This window comes from Neophocaena asiaeorientalis, unplaced genomic scaffold (genome assembly GCF_003031525.2).
Source record: "Neophocaena asiaeorientalis asiaeorientalis breed wild unplaced genomic scaffold, Neophocaena_asiaeorientalis_V1.1 scaffold434, whole genome shotgun sequence".
Taxonomy (NCBI): Eukaryota; Metazoa; Chordata; class Mammalia; order Artiodactyla; family Phocoenidae; genus Neophocaena; species Neophocaena asiaeorientalis.
In genome coordinates this window covers 774642-794240 of record NW_020175441.1, presented here as the reverse complement: position 1 = coordinate 794240, position 19599 = coordinate 774642, and the positions used below count along the sequence as shown (strand labels likewise).

General features: G+C 40.1%; 1 protein-coding gene across 7 annotated transcripts in view; it reads right to left on the bottom strand.

Annotated features, from left to right (window-relative positions):
* ELAVL2 (ELAV like RNA binding protein 2) overlaps positions 1–19599 on the bottom strand; it is a 71325-nt gene that overhangs the window by 28506 nt on the left and 23220 nt on the right. For all 7 annotated transcript variants that reach the window (XM_024767832.1, XM_024767834.1, XM_024767837.1 and 4 more), the window contains one exon: positions 8678–8781. In XM_024767832.1, coding sequence (XP_024623600.1) covers positions 8678–8781 — 104 coding nt within the window. The remainder of the gene's footprint in view (positions 1–8677; positions 8782–19599) is intronic.

The following is a 19599-nucleotide window of genomic DNA, read 5'->3' as shown; positions in this document are numbered from 1 at the left end:
GTGGGGTGGGAGGGACAGGGGTAAGTAACCGATTTCCTGTATTGTTTTCAAAATATAGCCGCCTCTTCTTGCTTGCTCATGAACAGCATGCCAAGAAACTTCCCGAAGCAAAAGCTCCACCAGGAATTCTGATGTAGTACTTAGGGCTGAGAACTGATGCTAAAGGCAATTACAGGAAAACCTGGCAAAGGTGGGAGTGAAAGAAAATGGACTACACATGCTTTGGTAAAGAGCCCACACAAATTTAAAGAGAGACAAATGCACTTTTCTGTGATTTTTAAACTAGCATCTAGGACTCAAAAGGAACCTACCAGAAAAACATTCTTGAAGAATGAGTGGTCTCCTATAAAACAGAGATTCAAAAAGTTACTATAATGCTTCTTTTACTGTCCATTACCAATGAAATACTTAAATCAATGTTAACTCACCTATCTGCTAAATAGGACCTCCAGATACCAGTTTTCTTCTCAAACCGGAGGTCTGGCTGTCTCACGTGCACAGCCTGCAAGTTTTTCTACCACCAGGCACAGCTCCACTCCCTCGCACCTAACAGAGGCCTGGTTCAGAAAATCTCAGGACGCTAAAAGCCCCAAATCAAGGTCCTCAAGAGAATATTCAGTTTGTTTATAGTGTATGGACGCTTGAACATCAATAATGTGAAACGGAAAGAAAACCATAAAAGGTGCCGGCATCAGCCAATGTGGCCTATTTCTGGTCCTAGTAGTACTATTATTAGCTATATCGTTTTTGAACAAGTCCCTTATCCTGAGCTTCCTTTCACTGGCCAAGGGGAGTATTTGGCTACAAGAGACTATTGTTTTGGCATGAATCCAGACCAGCAAAAGGATAAAAGTCCTATGAAAATACTATACAAAGCAGATAGAGCAAGGAATTAAGAGACTTTTTCAGAAGGTAGCACACCTATCTTAACCTCTCCAGCTAGCTCTGGAAGAACAGACTGAAGCCACCAAACTGACCCAGCACTACTTCTGAGTTATACGTGAACAACAACAAGCCCTACCCTACCCTTAAAGAGCAGTAGAAAAGTTAAGCAGACAAGTGCTAACAGTGCCTTGCAGAAATGCCTTTGCTGATGTACGTTTATGAAACAGGCAGGAAATGTAGGGCCATGCTTGGGTAATAAAGTGATCTATAAAATCCCTCCCAAGGAAGATGGGTTAGTTCAGCTGCTAAGACCCTCCCACCACCACCCTCCACAGCTCACAAGCAGGGATGGACAGGAAGTAAGCTAGGACACTGCCCCCAGGAACCATCCTCCTCACCCTTCCCTCTGTACAGTCTCAGCCTCGGCTCCAACAACTGTGGAAAAGTATCTACAGAAAAGCTGTTCAGAGAATGCCAAGTTATTGCCCTCTGGGAACTTTCAAATGTCTAATTCCCAATATGGACAAAGCTTGTAAGGAGCAGAAGTAACACAACAGGCCTGAAGTCAGGACAAACAAAGTCTGGACCCTGCTAGGTCCCTAAGATAAGTAAAAATCTCTGGGGCTTTTTATGTTTTAAAAAATCAAAGCTGAAAATAAATCATTCCACAAAACACATGATGTGCATTATACAAATAACACATTACTCAAAAAAATCTGTTATTCCTCATTTCATATAAGGACTATGTAAACTGGACTCAATATAGATACAAGAATTTTATCTAAATGCACTGAAGAGTTTCTGATAATCAGATATGTCAGTACACTTAAAATTTGGCACATGGCTCTAGCAAGTTCCAGACCATGGGTTAAAAATGAAGTTAGAAAAACATGCACTCAGTCTGTATTTTTTAAAAGTCAAAGAAATCATTTACTCAAAGTTTCCATTTTTGCCTTCACATTTTCAACTTTTTTGTCTCTCCTCAGAGATCTGACCAGCTTAATAACAATTTAGGATAACGTCTCAAAACTTGCCAGTTAATCTGAGGCCTGTCCTTCAGACTATTACTTTCAAAATTTCCAAATCTGGTCAAGGTAAAAGGTAAATGATGATCTGTACTCAAGTGTTGAACTGATGGGTACTTTATAGAAGATGCTTTATAAATTTGTGAAGCCCACACTTCTTCTACGGGCACCTACACTTTGTACCTTCAAGGGAAATATCAACTACATAAGCCACAAGAACACTAGGGTGGCTTGAGATGCTCAAAGAGACGTGGAGTTAAATGCAAAGCAGATCTTCCCCTCCTAATATACACTCAAGTCCAATTCCGTCACTACTCTGCTCAAAACTCTTTGGTGGTTCTCCCTCACATACACTATAAAACCACACGTACCATACCTTTTCGGATCCCTAACTGCTCTCAGGCTCATTTCTGCATCACGCCCACCCAGCTTTCTCCTCTAGCTAATCTATGTGATTTCCCTAACACCCGCTTTCAAACTTCCGACAAAAGTATGAACTCTCAGCTTTCCTACTATTATAAAACTCACACCCCAGAATGGTGCTGCAGATATTTTAAACAGAGCACCCACCAAGATGCAAGCCTGTAGCCAAGCTTCACTCTCCCATTCCTGCTTCCATGCTCTTTCTTTCTCTACAGTGGGGAGCGGATTTATGCAGTCTATCTACAAGATATTTCCTCATGTTCAGAACATTTATAAATGAACAACTTAAATGATGAATAAAAACCAACCCCATCCCAGATAATCCTGAACCAAAAAGAAGGTTGAGCCAGGAAAGTGTTTCCAGTATGAATTTTACCGTGGCTGCTACACATTCAACAGTGGCAAAGGGAAACGGTTAAAATTGTTACCTCCTCAGGACAGGGTGCTGCATTTCATTCTAAATGCATTCTCAACTAAACCATTCTATATGATAACCATGAGTTCATTAAAAACAGTTACACTTTTTCTTAATATGCAGTTTGGAAGACTATGGAAAGTTAAGAGTCAGGTAATAAACATACTCAGTGATAAGTTAATTCATTAATTTTAAAGATTTTACAGATATAGATAGAAACTTAAATGGTTAAAGGGTAAGTCCAAGATTACAGAGCCAGTTAAATCACTTAAGCAATGCCAGGGAGGGTAAGATTTCAGAAATGTATTTCAGAAATATTCCTCCTAGATTAAGGATATAGTTCATGCTAAACAGCAAAAGAGTCTGCAAACATGACATTTACTAAGAAAAGGATAAGCTAGGAAATGGTATAAATTTAACAAAAAATTAAAAGCAATACAGTAGCTCAGAATAAAGGTTTATTAAGCTTTACTTAATTGCTCTCTAATAAACTGAACACTTTAAGGAACAGATATTACTATTTGTAATTAATATTCCAATTTTTTATAAGTTTTTCCATACAGACTGAAATGGCAGTTTAATTAATTTAATATGAGAATTTCCAAATTAATGTATATCAATTAATAATTTTTAAACCAAGGTAAGATTTAATCTGACTTACATCTGAATGATTAAGAAAAATCGATTTAATCCAAACCAAATCTAGGCAGTTTTTCTATGCTGGTAGCATTTCTAGACAGGGTTTCTTCTGTTGTGAGACAGAAGACATGGATTTCTAAGGGTAGTACCTATCAATAATGCTGAAAAGTTCTCTATTCCTTGAGATAATAGCTCCTACTACTTTCAGATGAAGCAAGCCCACTTTGTGGAATAAAGCTTCCTAGGCCCGTTGTAGGAGGGGGAGGAGTTGGAAGAGATGCTGGGAGTCAAGATATCCATTTTACTGTGTATGTGATATTCTCTTATTCACAGTACTTGATGTGGGGGGAAAGTCTAAGTATTTTCAGAAATGAATGCTTTTACTCTGCTAATTATGAATTTAAGTCTGATGTCATTAACCTAGGCAAAAAAATACATTTTCCTTTAGGATTGGAAAGAATTGTGCATATACTCCCTTTTTACTACCCTCCTTAATATCAAAAGTTAAAAACATCTTGTAATATCCACTTTATTTACCAGCTGATTATTAGGGACAACGCGGGTAGGCTTAACCCATCATGACTGTCTCCTGTAAAGTTCAAGGATGGTGTGATGTCACCAGCAATGTAAGCTGCTGGGACATTAACCCAACCAGGAAAAGAAAGTGATCCTCATCTTGAACCTTTAACCTATGAATGCTGCTATTCATAATAAATAAACCTCTCTCTAACATAAGGTGAACATATTAAGTTTTTCTAATTTCTAAGCCACACCTCTTAGAAAGTGAAAACTGCATGAACTGCTTTTTACTCCGAATACTAAACTAGCATTCAGCACGCTCAAAAAAAAAGCATGGGGCTTCCCTGGTGGCGCAGTGGTTGAGAGTCCGCCTGCCGATGCAGGGGACATGGGTTCGTGCCCCAGTCCGGGAGGATCCCACATGCCGCGGCGGCGGCTGGGCCCGTGAGCCATGGCCACTGAGCCTGCGCGTCCGGAGCCTGTGCTCCACAGCGGGAGAGGCCACAGCAGTGAGAGGCCCGCGTATCGCAAAAAAAAAAAAAAAAAAAAAAAAAAGCATGGTTAATATTCCAGTTAAGTGAATTATCCAGAAGAAGATGATCAAGGTAAAAGATGAAGACAAATGAAACTTTGCATGCAAAAATACCAAGTGTTTAGAGAAATCATCTATTCAAAAAAACATACATTTTGGTAGTTTCTAAGTGCTAGGTCTTAGACTCACTGTCACAAATCACCTAGAAAGCATATTAAAAACAGATTCCTGCATCTCACCTCTGGACACTGATTGAGTAGGTCTGAAGTGGGTCCCAGAACCTGTACTTCTAACTCACTCTCCTCGTGATTTTGATGCAACCAAGTTTGGGAATAACTGCTTTAGGATTTCACAGTGCCTGAGGGACTCTGCTTTACTCATTGCAGAAATACTGAATATTTGTCATTTATTCAACATACCATCCATCTATTGCACAAAACCCTACTGGGCTAATGCTACTAGGAAGCCCCAGGAGAAACTGCTAAATAAACCACCTTTCACAGCACTTGATTCACTGTTTTAATATTCCAATCTATAAAATGCATAAATGCTAGGTGGTCTGGAAGACATATGAGAAACCTGAACTCAAGGGTGCACAAACACTTGTACACTTGTACATAACGTATACATGAATTAATCTACTGCAGCTTTCTAATGGAAAGCATGGTGTCACGGCAAGAGTTTTAGTGTAGATATCAAAAGACAAGGATTTGAGTCACAGCTCTGTCTTCAACTGCCTGGTCTAAGCTAAACTCTATGACCACTACCTAGGTCTCAACTCTTTTACTGGGGGCAGAGGTTAGTGCTTAAGTCTAAATCATATATGGGTCCCTTCGACCCCAAAACTTCTGTGATTCCACATGGGTAAAGAGAACATATTTCAAAGAAGGGGGGAACCCAACATGAGTTAGAACAACCCAGGAAGGCAGCAACTGAAGAAAGAACTTCAGACAGGCTCTAAAAGATGAGATGATTGCTGTTAAACTGAGTGAGAGGGACTTCCCTGGTGGTGCAGTGGTTAAGAATCCGCCTACCAATGCAGGGGACACGGGTTCGAGCCCTGGTCCGGGAAGATTCCACATGCCGCGGAGCAACTAAGCCCGTGCGCCACAACTACTGAGCCTGCACGCTAGAGCCTACGAGCCACAACCACTGAGCCCACGCACCACAACTACTGAAGCCTGCATGCCTAGAGCCCGTGCTCCGCAACGAGAAGCCACCGCAATGAGAAGCCCGCCAGCAACAAAGAGTAGACCCCGCTCACCGCAACTAGCGAAAGCCCGTGCACAGCAACAAAGACCCAACGCAGCCAAAAATAAATAAATAAATTTATTTTAAAAAATAAATAAAAAATAAACTGAGTGAGAAAAAGTATGCCAGGAAGTGGGAGCTGTACGAGCATATATGCAGAGGCTGGGAACAAGATCAGCTTGCAAGCAAAAAGCCAGTCTGACTACCATAGAGAACAGTAATAACACTGGGTCACTCCAAAGTTAAGCCAAATGATATGGTAAAACAGTAGGGGAATATGAGAGAATTTTGAGTGAGAAGCGATATGAGGAAAGTGGTGTTTTTTGACGGCCACCACCAGGACGGACTGGAGAAAGGAAAAAGAGACTAATTTACAGAATAGGTACCGAAAAGGCTTAAATACAACTTCCAAAGGGTACTTAGAGCAGTGAACACTAGGAAAAACCTGGCTCAGATGTTGTATAAGAACACAAGACACATCTAACTGAAAATAAGGGGGAAAAAAACACACATAGAAAGAACAAATAGACAAAAATGGTGCTATGTAGTTTTGGAAAATGGACTGCTTTGCACCTCAGAGAAATGTGGGCCAAATTGAGGACACCAGCTGTTATCTGGTATCATTGCAGGAACTGAATGGGGGTGGGGAAAGAAGTAGCCTGCTGCTTACCCACCACCTCCACCCCCATCTCAGAAAACCCAAAGAAAAGTAGCAGATGCCACATGTGGTGTAAAAGCCACAAGGCATTACTGTCCTTTCTTCCACGTATTCTGCCTGAGCAGCTGGGCCCTGAAGAGAAGGCCGGGTGACGGACAGTGAGGAAGCAGCTGTCACCAATGGTCTCTGTGCAGGCCATGGGTATTTCTTCTATGGAGACCTGTTTCCCCTGCATTTCTACCTTTTCGTGGACCTTACTGCAAAAGAACTGATTTAGAGCAAAAGGGCTGACTCAGTAGAATGAAATGAGGGTGATACTTCTGGAATGGAGAAAAGGGTATGTCAATCCAACCATCTATTCCATTTTCTTCTTAACCACAACTCAGGACCTCAAAACTACGATAAATTAGCAGCAATCCTGAAATCAGTTTAAATTGGGAGCCTCACAAAAATCTGCAGTAGGATACAACATTCACAAAACAATCTGACGGTAACTGGACATTGGATGTCTTCTTTTTAAGGACACTTGATCGTTACACTTAACAGTACTATTAAAAGGTTAATCTCTGTGACACAAACAGAGAGCGTGCAAAGAAGTGTGGACAATCAGAAAAAGTCATCCAGATTGAAAAAACAAGGTCAAAATAAACAAGTGTTTGCAATCTTAGAATGTATTAGAAATCTAATAATCAGACGTTTTGTACGTAGGACATTTTCTTGATCAAGAAACATGTAGAATCTCGGACGTCTTACATCCAAGTATATTTGGGGGCCACTGCATACAGTTTCCTTTAGATGAGACAGTGGTGGGAGGCATTTTCTCTCTGGGCCAAAAAATATAAAGAACAAGCTGTCAAAACTACCCAGGGCTAGTGAATTACCTTAACTGACAACTCTGAGAGAAGCAACTTTTTTTTTTTTTTTGCGGTACGCGGGCCTCTCACTGTTGTGGCCTCTCCCGTCGCGGAACACAGGGTCCGGACACGCAGGCTCAGCGGCCATGGCTCACGGGCCCAGCCGCTCCACGGCACGTGGGATCTTCCCAGACCAGGGCAGGAAACCATGTCCCCTGCATCAGCAGGCGGACTCCCAACCACTGCGCCACCAGGGAAGCCCTGAGAGAAGCAACTTTTAAGCACAAAGATGACATTGCATTTCCAGATACCTGAGAAAATGAGCAGAAATCTTCTAGACACGTCTCTAAGCAAGATGGACACCACAGTCAGCTGTGACTAACTTCCCCTTACCACTCCAGGCGATGGCCTGAGCTGAGTTCTTAAATCAAGGGTGGAAAATAGGTTCCAACTTGAGTCAATTGGCAGAGGTTGTCTGGAACACTATTTTGAAAAAAATACTTGGGAGCCTCATCCAGACTCAGTGAGAAAGACTGCCATGATTGGCAATGTCTGCACTGGGCAGGAGAGGGAAAATTGATGGCACATGAACTAAGCTTCTGCCAGAGGCAACGTCCCTTTCATATTCTAAAGGAAAAGAAATCTACACAGCAAACTGGATTAACTTCTTATCCAGAGAGAATTTACATCAGAATTTCAAAAATTCAAAAAAGCAGGAAAAACATCCATAAAATTATTTACCATTTGTCTTGAAAAGAAAACTGTAACAGAAAAAATAACCTGTGTGGCATGTACACTCTTCTAGTCAGTCTCCTCAAAGTAAACTGAATCTGCCAGAACAGTCAAGCTACACCCCAAGGACATGTTTTTCTATGACCCAAGAACTAAGAATGATTTTTACATTTTTTAATGATTGGGACAAAATTAAAAGACTATTTTGTGACACATGAAGATTACATGAAATTCAAGTTTCAGTGCCCATAAATATAGTTTTATAGGATCACAGCCACATCTATTTGTTCATATGGAGGCTATATCTTCTTTCAAGCTATGAGGGCAAAATTGAGAAGTTGTGACCAGACTGCACGGCCGGCAAAGCCTAACATATTTACTACCTGGCCCTTCACAGAACAAGAATGCCAACCCCTGTGCTAGAAGAAATGGTATAAGGTTTCTTCAAGTTATAGGCAAGTAATTCTCTATCAAAGAAGGAAATTTAATTCCGTAAGTTTCATAAAGTACTTATCTGAGAAAGTTGCTGCTCTGTCCCTTTGTTAACACGTAAGTAATTACATGTAGTACTCATGAATAAAGTTTCCCTCATCATGCAACAAACAAAAAAATTCTGCTATGCCTCCCAGAGAAGTGTCCATATGGGCACAAAATGAATAAAGGAAAGAACTGCAAGTAGACCTTAATTCTTTTAACCTCTGTTCTGCAAGCAGATATAAAAAAAAAAAAAAACCATAAACTTACTTTTATTGTTTTGGTTTGAAGTCTCAATCCATTCAAGGTGTTGATAGCTTTCTCTGCATCCTTAGGGTCAATGTAGTTCACAAAGCCATATCCCAAGCTCTGCCCTAATGAAAGGGAATGGGGAAAAGGCATACGTTAGCTCTACACCACTGATGACAGACATCCACTTTCATTCTGGCATATGGTCTTGTCATTAATGCCAGCACATTCTCTCAATAGAAAAAAAAAAGTGTACATTAATTCTTCTAGAAATATACATGTGGCCTTTTTTCATCTCCTGTCTATTACAGTTGCAAGTTTAAACATCAGTTAGAACTCAGCAAGCTGTGCTGTTTAAAAAACACACATACCCAAAGTGTTCCATCATACATGTCCTGCCTGAGCCAGAGCGCCCAGCAGCAAGGCAACATTCAGCTTCGGAAACTGTGGGTGCAAGTCTCCGCTGAGCTGCTGTGTGGGCTTCATGGGCACGACTTTTTCAGCTTCAGTTTCCTTACCCATAAAATTGGAAAGCGAAAAGCATCAACCAAGAATCTGTCAGTGTTCTGTACACATTACCCTGACAAATTTACAGCCTTTACCAAGTACAATTATTTCAGATTCTAAAACGGTGGAGAATCGTGAGTATGTGTGTGTGTAAATGTAATATATGTGTGTATATGCATAAGTACATTAATTTTAGAGGAGCTTATTCAAATAAACTGAATCCAATTTTCTAAAAGGGGTCTGAAGACCTAGCTGAGGAATACAGGGAAATATGAACACAAAGATTTACACTTGAGGACATCCAAGCCCAGGAGAACATGTGGAAAAGAAAGAAAAGCATAAACAAAGATAAAAAAACAGAATAATTCTGGAGTAAGAGTTGCTTCCACATGAGTCTATTGTTGCTTTTATCCATCATCTGAGCCCTCTCGCCTCTGGCTCACTGATGTGTCCCGACTCTATAGGAAGTAACGAGATCGGAATCAATGGAACGCACAGACAAGTAAAGCCAATCCTAAAGGTCTCCATTTTTCAACTAAGGGCAAGTTTCTCAGTTTGAAAAGGCTAGAAACACTATACGGGTGGTGACAAAAATGGACATTAAAAAGATTTAGTCTACTAAAAGTCAAACCAAACCAATTGAGGGTTTCCTGGAAGATTCCCAGTAAAGGTCCAAATACTTCTTATTAATTACCATTTTTGGATCAATTTCATAGCAAAAAAAGGGGGGGGGGATTTTTTTTTCTTTTAAGCAGCACCTTAGGTCCAAGTGGTTATGAATACAGATATTTAGAATAGGCTAACCAGAGTGGTCAATGTGGTTCTTTATAAGTATACAAAAAGAGAGAGAGAGAGAGAGAGAGAGAGAAGGCTAAACGCAATGCCTAATAACCATGAAAACTTGGGATTATATTTTGGGGACCACAATAATTTTGAGGGGATAATCATTGCTAGCTTATACCCTTTTATCAAATTATATTTTTTTCTGTTTTTAAAAAAGGGCGTTAGGAGAGAGCTAAAACTAATTCAGTTCTTTTTTTTTTTCCTCACACTACTCATATAGATTGTGTTTTACTCGAGGCTCTGTTTTTTAAAAGTTGCATGTGAAACCATTGCATTTTTAAGCATTCAGTTTTTTCCTAATTTGACATTTATCGTGTGTCTATTGCATGCACAGTGCCCTCTTATGAAATGTGTTGCAGTTCTGTTGTCACGAAGCAGGATTCAAATAGGCTGAACATTAAAATATCTGCTCAAAGAAGCTGTTTATGATGAAAAGAATACAGGCTTTGGAGATAAACACACAGAAGTTCTAATCCTGGCTCTGCTGTTTACCAGCTGTGTGACTTTGAAGAAACTACTTAACCTCTCTGAGTCATTAACTTCCTTATTTCTAGAACGAGGATAATTCCTACCCAGTGAGGTTGCTAAGGCAGTGATGAGAACATTCACTACTGACGGAGGTAAACCAGTCAAAAAATAAAGTGAGGAAAAATAACATATATCTACTACATGTTAAGGAGTTTACATGTATTCATTTAAAATTAAACCAGAAAGATGCTACCAATATAACAGGGGAAGGAAAGGCAAAGTGAACACTGGGTGGTTTTGTCACACTGCTATTCTATAACAAAATTAATCAAATTATCAATTGTACTAGCATTGAGTCCATTTCTCCTACCTACCCTCTCCACCACCCTCACACCTGTATTTTGGCAGCTTCTAATCAAAGTCCTTTCTTAATCTTGGTACACACTGGAATCATCTACAGAGCTTAAAAAACAAAAACAAGAACAAAAACAAAAACTGATGCCTGAGTCCCTTTCCCCAAGTTTTTCTTTTTTAATTGGTCTATTATGAAGCATTGATACCAGGTTTTTTAAAGCCTGGTGACTCTAACATATGCAGCCAAGACTGAGAATCACAGTTTTAATAGTGAGAGATACTCTGAGGCTGCAAATAAGGCTTCTGGGAGCTCTTAGAGGGGCCAGATGCTGATGGTCTGGGCATGCGAAGTGACGCTGCAAGAAGACTGCCTTTTTTACAGATGCATTTTTAAAAAACCAGTAGATGTCTTTCTTCTAAAATCTTCAAGTTATCCATCACTTCAGAGAAACAGTTTACTGCCTACCGAGGTCACTCTCTAGCAGAGCAGTGCCTGCTGGAGTTGGGTCACTGGGTAAAGTAAAAAATCCTAACCTGCTTAGCTGTCTCTTGCCCTGTCCTCTGAGCTCTTACTCCTAGCACATTGTAGGCACTCAAGAAGTTTGCTAAATGCACGAATGAGAAGCACAGTGGTGTTATTAATTTAACCAAAGGTATTATCATCAATGTCACCATCAGATGGTCTAGCCATTGCATGAATGGGTCTTTGACCTGACCCCCTCAAGCAGCCATGGCTAGTTTTAATGAGGAGTCAACCAAATTTCAACTATTGGAAATTGAGTAAAATCAATATTTATCCCCAGATGAGCTCTCTGCCACAAAGTTTCTAATTTGCTTAGTGGTAGTATTAGGAAGAGCAACACCTGCCAATTAGTATTTAAGGTAAGCAAAATGTTATTACTACCCTAAGTAAAATAATATGAAAGGAGATATTTGCTGCTAAACGGGTGCATTCCCAAATCCACTGTAGTAGATGCATTAACATGTTGGCATTGGAACTACAAGGGAGTTAGTAACTTCACAGATTTTCATTTTAAAGTGAGTTAATCAAGTCAGCAAATATGTGTTGGATGCTTAAAATACATAGAGGCATCACAAATGATACAAAGATAGGCAAGACTCTCCCCATTCTCATCTTTAAGCTGTGTGGTGTTCTAGTGTTTAATTTTAGCCTCACACTGATCTTGTGAGATACTCATATTCTTCCCTGTAAGGAAGAAATGGTATCTGAAGCTGGGCAAGGTCAATCAGCTTCCTTAAAGGAAAAAACAGGCAGAAAGTAGTGGTCAGGACTTGAATCCAAGACTCTGAAATGCTATGTTCTTCTCCCCTCAATTCACAACTAGTTTATATCTGAACCTGGGTCACCTTCAGTATGCCTGAAATATAATGTAACCACACATTTTCTAACAGAGCTCTACCATAAAAACTTGTTTTGAGACAGTTGCCTACTGTCTCAAATTCCAGTACTTCTTGTGCAAATATCAATTTCAGTATATATGAATTCCTACACTGTTATTCATTCCTATGACAATGTAAAGGCACCTTACTTATACAGTGCCTGTTTCAGGTTATTATGAGTAGAGTTTTAAAAAACAGAAGCAGTAGCAAGTCAAACATCAAGAAAAAATATTTAGCCTGGACCCACTTTTTCCCACTTTTGTATGCATCAGCTAGTAACAGTCATAAACTACCAAGGAAGGCTTGGAAACCAAGCATCATTTAACCATATCCTCCAAATCTATTTTTCACGTAATTCTGAATTTAGAATGTGCATATTGACAATCTCAAAACCAAGAATCACTTCTTTTAAAAACCTATAAAGCTCTACATTTAAATTCCAAGTATAACAATTATGGAAACCAACATGATCAAAAGAAACTTCTGAACAAAATGACAAAGCTAAGGCTCACCCAAAAAAGCCTTCAAGACAAATAAATCCTGTCTTTAGAAGCCAAAAAATTCCTCTGGTGGCTGAACATCAAGAATAAGGTCAATGCCACTCGTCCCCAGCTATCCTCACAAGCTACTCGTGGTCCCATGCTCTTAGGGATTTTGGAAGCATTAATCTAAGTCTTGGTCCTAATAGTCACAGCTGGGATTCTAAAACTTCACTATGGAGGAAGGTATCTCTACAGTCACAGGACTAAAACCTTCAAAAGCAGGTACTGAAAGCTCCAGCTCAATACCGCACTTCCGTGCATGGTATTCTGTAGACAGTGTCTGTGTGAATGTCTTCTGTTTTGCACCCTTCTTTTTAATCTAAATATATGCCACAGAGAAGGATCACTTCTTCACAAGAGACAGAACAATTACTTATAAACTGTTCCTTGGCATAAGGAGAACAGTTATAAACAGGCTGCTTAGAGCCATGGTCAAGTGATCTAAAGCACAGAGCTGAAACACTCCAAGGCCTCTGAATGGGACTGAGGCACACTGAGAGCTGCGTGGGGGTCAGAGCAGGAATAGAATCTGTTTAGTGACAAAGTGCTAGTGGGAAACACAGTAAACTCCAATTTATCCCAAACGGTGCATAATTCAAAGCAGCAGCCGTTCCCCTGCCACCTACATTGCTTTTAATAGCATACTTCAATTACAAATTTAATTGCATATTTTAATTAAAAATACACAATCTTCTGGACCCATTTAATTCAAAGGTCACTTTATTTAGTCTTTTCTATTTCACATGATTATCAATGTCCTAAGTATCAAATTACCCCCTCAGGTTTAAAGGTAAAAGCAACAGATCACCACAATTCTTGATTACAAACCTGGTACATAAATTTAATTTTATCCAACCAATATTAAGTGAGACCCTTCTCAACATGGAATTGTGAAAAATAAAATTCTGTATTTAAAAGTCATCCTAGGGCTTCCCTGGTGGCGCAGTGGTTTAGAATCTGCCTGCCAATGTAGGGGACACGGGTTCAAGCCCTGGTCCAGGAAGATCCCACATGCCGCAGAGCAACTAAGCCCGTGCACCACAACTACTGAGCCTGCGTTCTAGAGCCCGCGAGTCACAACTACTGAAGCCCACACACCTAGAGCCTGTGCTCTGCAACAAGAGAAGCCACCGCAATGAGAAGCCCACGCGCCACAGTGAAGAGTAGCCCCCGCTCGCCACAACTCGAGAAAGCCCGCACGCAGCAATGAAGACCCAACGCAGCCAAAAATAGACAAAATAAATTTTTTAAAAAGTCATCCTACATATTTCTCACCAACATTCAGCATTCATTTGTTCAATGATTATAGAAAATCTACTCTTTGCTAATCCCTGAGGATAAGCAAAGAGACAAAAAATTCCTCTTCGTAAAACTTACATTCTGGTAGAAGGAAACAAAAGAACAAGCTCTACAGTATATACTACAAGAGACTAAGGGCTAAGGAGAAAAAAGCAGAGAGAGGAGAGATTGGAGTGCAGGGTCAGGGCTGCTGACCTAAATATAGTGGTGAGCGCAGGCCCCACCCTGAAGATAACATTTGATCCAACACTTCAGGGAAGTAGCTCATAGTTTACTAGGGAAGCTGTCTGTGCAAGCAGATTCATTTCAGTGCAACTTCTACCATAGGGCTATCACATCCCATCTGTTCTACCAGCTAAATCTGCCCCCACCCCAAGCCCCAGCCTCTTGGCATTAGCACAGGTCCGCATGTATTATTCTAATTTGGATTATTGCTACAATATCCTAACCCATCATCCCTTCCCTAGACTCCTGTTAACTCCAAAACCAGTCATTCTCAGCTGTAATGTTGTCTGGGTTACCTTTCTAGACGAAAATCCCAATCACACTCTGGCTTCCAAGGTCACCATCAGTTTCTTGCTTACTTCTACTACTCCTATACATACGTATACCCTGAAACGCATAATCAGTTCCCTGTGCCTGGAATACACATCTCCAACTGGCCAGCCCTGACAAATCCTTTAGGACTTTCTCTGAGACCATTTCCTGCCACAATTTGTCCCACTCCCAATGCTCACTGTTCAGTGCCCCTCCCTAGTCCTTCCACAGCCTTTATATTATATACCTTTATCTTTATACGTATGGGTATTGAGTCAATTTGGATGTCGCCTCCCTTAGACTGTTGAGCAAGGGCAAGCTGAGCATAGTTCCTGATATAAAAGACCTTAGCATAGATTATTAACATGCTCATTGAAACAATGAATGAACGAACAAGCTAATAAAAGAAGAATGAACAAACGAAGAGACAGCCATCTGCCTTCCAGGAACTTACGGTTTAGAAGAGAGATGCCCTTATAAACATGCTCCCCATGTCCCTACATCGTACCAGATGGTTACAGAACACAAGGAGACAAGATGCTCAAATGTTACAGTATTCTGTCTTTATAAGGGAGTGATGTGAGATACATTTTTTCAAACAGTTCATGTAAAATTTTTCATATGAAAATTTTCTACGAATACCATTTAAATAAAATCTCAATTTAAAAAAATAATGTCACCTAGAGTAATTTGATAGATTTACATAAATCTGTTTCACAAATCTGTAAGTATAAATTATGGGATGTCAGCATATAATTTTGTTGAAAGTGCTTTTCCACTAATATAATTAAGTCTGCCGAGACTATTCATGTACAAGTCAAATAAAATGCAGAGTGAATTCTGTAAAAACCTAGTAGTTGAATCAACAATAAAAGGTGACTATGCTGATTGATGTGTATCTATTATTTTATTTAAAGCAGTAGTAATGCTTTATGAAATAAAAAGGACAAAAGCAGCATGACTCTTTTCTAAATCCCCCAGTAAGCAGAAACAGGTCACTATGGTCCTCTCTGACAAGCAAGACTATTTGCAAGCTGAGGTTTAATAATGTAACACTTAACAACAACAACCAAAAAGCAAATTGGGAAGATACACTGTTTCTAAACATAGTCCCTATATAAAACTGCATCCCTTAACAAAAAAAGCAAATAATTTGATTTAGGAAAACAAGTTTTCACTCCAAGGGGGGACAATTTTTGTTTTTAAAGACAGACCCACTCCTTTCCCTCATTCTAACACCATTCTTCCCTCGTCCCCCAAACACAAAATGAAGTTGCAAATGTGTTGTGTTTCTTCAGATGGACTTTCTGTTCTTGGGCACTAGTTTTGTGTGTCTGTTCAGACAGGCTGTGCACTGCAGCTCTGGCACCACAACAACATGCACCAGACTTTACAAAGGAGCTTTCTCAACATCTCAGATCTGATGTGTAACAAAACCATGCGGGTACCACACATCAGGGGAAAGCTTTGAGAGAATCTTAGAAGAACAGAGGGATGTAATCTTCTCCAGTCTCTTCAAATTTTAATTCCTGACTTAGCCTGAGTCTCCTCAGATGCCAGATGCAGGAGGTCCTTCCATTTAAATATTCAACTAACTCAGGTCAAATTAAACAGGTCCTCCTCACCGCCCTCTGATGGGAAAGATCAAATTGTGAGGCAGAGAACTGGTGAGATCCTATTACTACAGACCAAGCCAGACTCCCTTGAAAGCTCGGAGCATTTTTACCAGCTTCCCAAAGGATATTACCAGGGATTATCACCAGGATGGAGAATTCAACCTAGACACTCACATAATACAGAAAACAGATGGCTCACCAGAAGACTCATCTTCTACCCAACTGCTAATAAAGCTGGCCTGAGACTAAAGAGCCCAATATTTTTAAATGGTTTTCAGGACTTTACAGATATATTCAGATAACACAGGAGAGTTTAAATCGTAACTTTTCCGCTGAAATCAAAGTTGTAAACAGTCATCACTTGGTAAATATTACCTAAGTAGCCTAATTCGAGAGGGAGCAGTTAATGACCTCAAGCACCGGAGCATTTTCCTACTGAGTTAATTTTAATGGCCATATCTGTCCTCCGATTATACAACTGGTAGAGCTCCATTTTCCTATAGTTCCAGTCCCAGTAATTATGAGTCTGCTGGCAATGCAGCATGACCTTGCTTAAGTTGGCAAAACTGTGGGTTCTTAATACATCACCATTTCAGACATTAAGAACTCCCACACAATTCAGTCTTAGGCTTCTGAGAACAGCATATTAAATCCTCTAAATTCTCAAATAGTGCATATGGGTACTAAGATGTCTTGCATCGGAGACCAGGAAGAATAGGAAAAATGATCTTTATTTAAAGTGGGAAAATAAACTATTTCTTCTAGTACACCCATCTTAGGAGAAGACTTTAACTTGGACCAGGTTCTCTAGCTTGAGAAAAAGTATTTGAATATGATATTATAGCATCTCAACACCATTGTTAAAAACAAACCAACAAAAAACCAGTTCTCATTACTCTCTGATTTAGGTAGTCGTTCTAAAAGAAAACTCAGCAGGCCTACCTTCAAACACTGGAGCTATCCCCGTGGTGAAAGCAAAAGCCAGAAAACTGTTAGTTGGCCAGAAAGTCAGACCTCACCATTCAAAAAAAGTTAGGATATTAACATACCCTGAGCTAGGGCAAAATCAACTCTCAGTTAAAGATCTGAGTCTGCTACAATAGTCTCACTTCTTTGTTTCTTATAATTAACTCTATACAGATTTCCCCTGCCACACACACACAAAATGGGGCTGGTGCGGAATTCCTTGGCAGTCCAGTGGTTAAGACTCTCGGCACCTTCACTGCCGAGAGCGCAGGTTCAATCCCTGGCTGGGGAACTAAGATCCCGCAAGCCGCAGGGCACGGCCAAAAATACCAAAAAAAACCAAAAAGGGGCTTGTGTTAGCTGCTTTATTTTGTGCTTACTTAAAAAGCAGTAGAGTTGTTCAAATAAATATCATTTGAGATGAGGGCCAGGGAACTATACTCCTCAAAATATTACTGTGGTAAAGAGGGAAACCAGTTAACAACTGCAGTAGTAAAAAGGGCATCTGCTGTTGCTTGCACTACCAGCTGGTGTCAATCTACACACACACGGAAATCCGTAAGCAGTCCATCAAAAAGCAGTACCGCTTCTTAATGTGCTTCTCTCTTTGTAAGAGATTTTTTAAATTTAGATATTGCAAGAAAAAAAAATGTAAAGGCCCTAAACACTATAATTAGCCCAGTGCCCTTTCTGAGCTGTATAAGAGAGTTTTGCCAACCACTATGGTGTGGTGTTTTGTCCAGAAGAATGGGAAACATTAGTCAGACCATGCAAATCCCACCAGGTCCACATGATTTAAAAAAATTGTTACAGAGGGTAAGTTTTCTTCTTGAACACACAATGTTTTTTTAAAAAAAAGTCTCTCACTCGCCCCAAAGTTAAAGGTTCACCAGCCAAAACCTTCCAATAGGAAAAGCTCGGTAAGTCTGGGAGAGAAGTCTGTTCCCACTGCCCCATAAATGCTTTTTTGTAGCTTTCTGGGAGCAAACAGTACCACTACCTAATAACTGACTGCTATCAAGCATCTTATGAGCCTTGTATTACATACAGCCAACATATTTAATTCTCACAACAAAGCTCTCTGTAACCCATTTTACAGTAAAAACATGAAGGTCCTGAGATATTAACTAACTTGCTCAAAAGGCACAGAGGTAGCTGGTAAGTGGTAGTGTAGTTTTCGAAACCATAATTGACTTATCCAAACTCGGTTTTTTCAGCATACATTTCACTGCCTTTGGCCAAGCTTGGGAATTATTTTGAGGCAGGGTCCTGTGCATCCAAAGTACACAACTTTTCAACCAGGATATTCATAATCTCCAAATACACCTGCATTGTTTTTCTTGTTCTTTGTCATGTAACTGATTGACTGGAACTTCACCATTCTTTCTCAATCCATCAAGACACTATGTATTAAAAGAAAAAACCACGAAAAGGTTTATCGCCCCACAGGTACACAAAACACTTCAACCCTCAAAAACAAATCCATCACTACAAAACACATAGATTAGAGATCTCCGCATTATAAAAATATTCATTTAAAACAGGACTTGCTTTACATACTCCTTTTCCAGAAACTCAGAAAGCAATTCTTATGGCTAAAGCCAAACGTGTTTGCTACTGCCAAAATCGTCTCCCACACAAGACACTTCCCTCATCAGCAGATTGCATTGAAATGCTTTCACACGCATAGCATGGCTTTCTAGCTGTAGAAAAGCAGGTGGGGTAAGTACCACATGGTCTCTGCCCTCTAAGATCTTAGCTCAAAAATTTAAAGCAAGACAATAACCAAGAGAGATGCAGGCACTTATTGAACACAGAACACCTATATTTAATCACTGGCGTTTCAAGCTTAACCAGGATGAACTTGAAGAGAAAGCTTTAGTTGGTTCAAACAGAGGAGGTGAAATTTAAGGAGATTCTTGTCAGAGAAACTGTGGAAACAGGCATATGGAGAAGAGCTAATTGGTGGAGAAGTACAGAGGAGTTTGTTAGACCAAAGGCATACTGAACAACAAGTAGTCTGTGCAGAGGTAAGCAGACCCTCCATCTTGAGAACTGGGGCACCCCATGTAAAGGCTTGTAGTGGTCATACTGTAGGATGAACCAAGCAGGAAGTGACGATGAAACACATGAGAGAAACCTACGGAGGTTATCTTTGGCGGATTGAAAAATCACTAAGGAGATACAGATCTAGCATCAAGGAGACTCCTGGGGAAGAAGCCGTGACAACCCAGAACTGGGATCTGACCCCAAATCCCTTTCAATAAAGTCCCCAGAGATCTCTAAAAGGACAAAAATGAGAGGATGAAAACTCATCATATCTTTCACAAGTCCCTACAAATCGCCCCAATCCTAAATCGCAAACTTCTCATCTGGACAAATCCCAGCCCAAACCTTCTATTCCTAATTC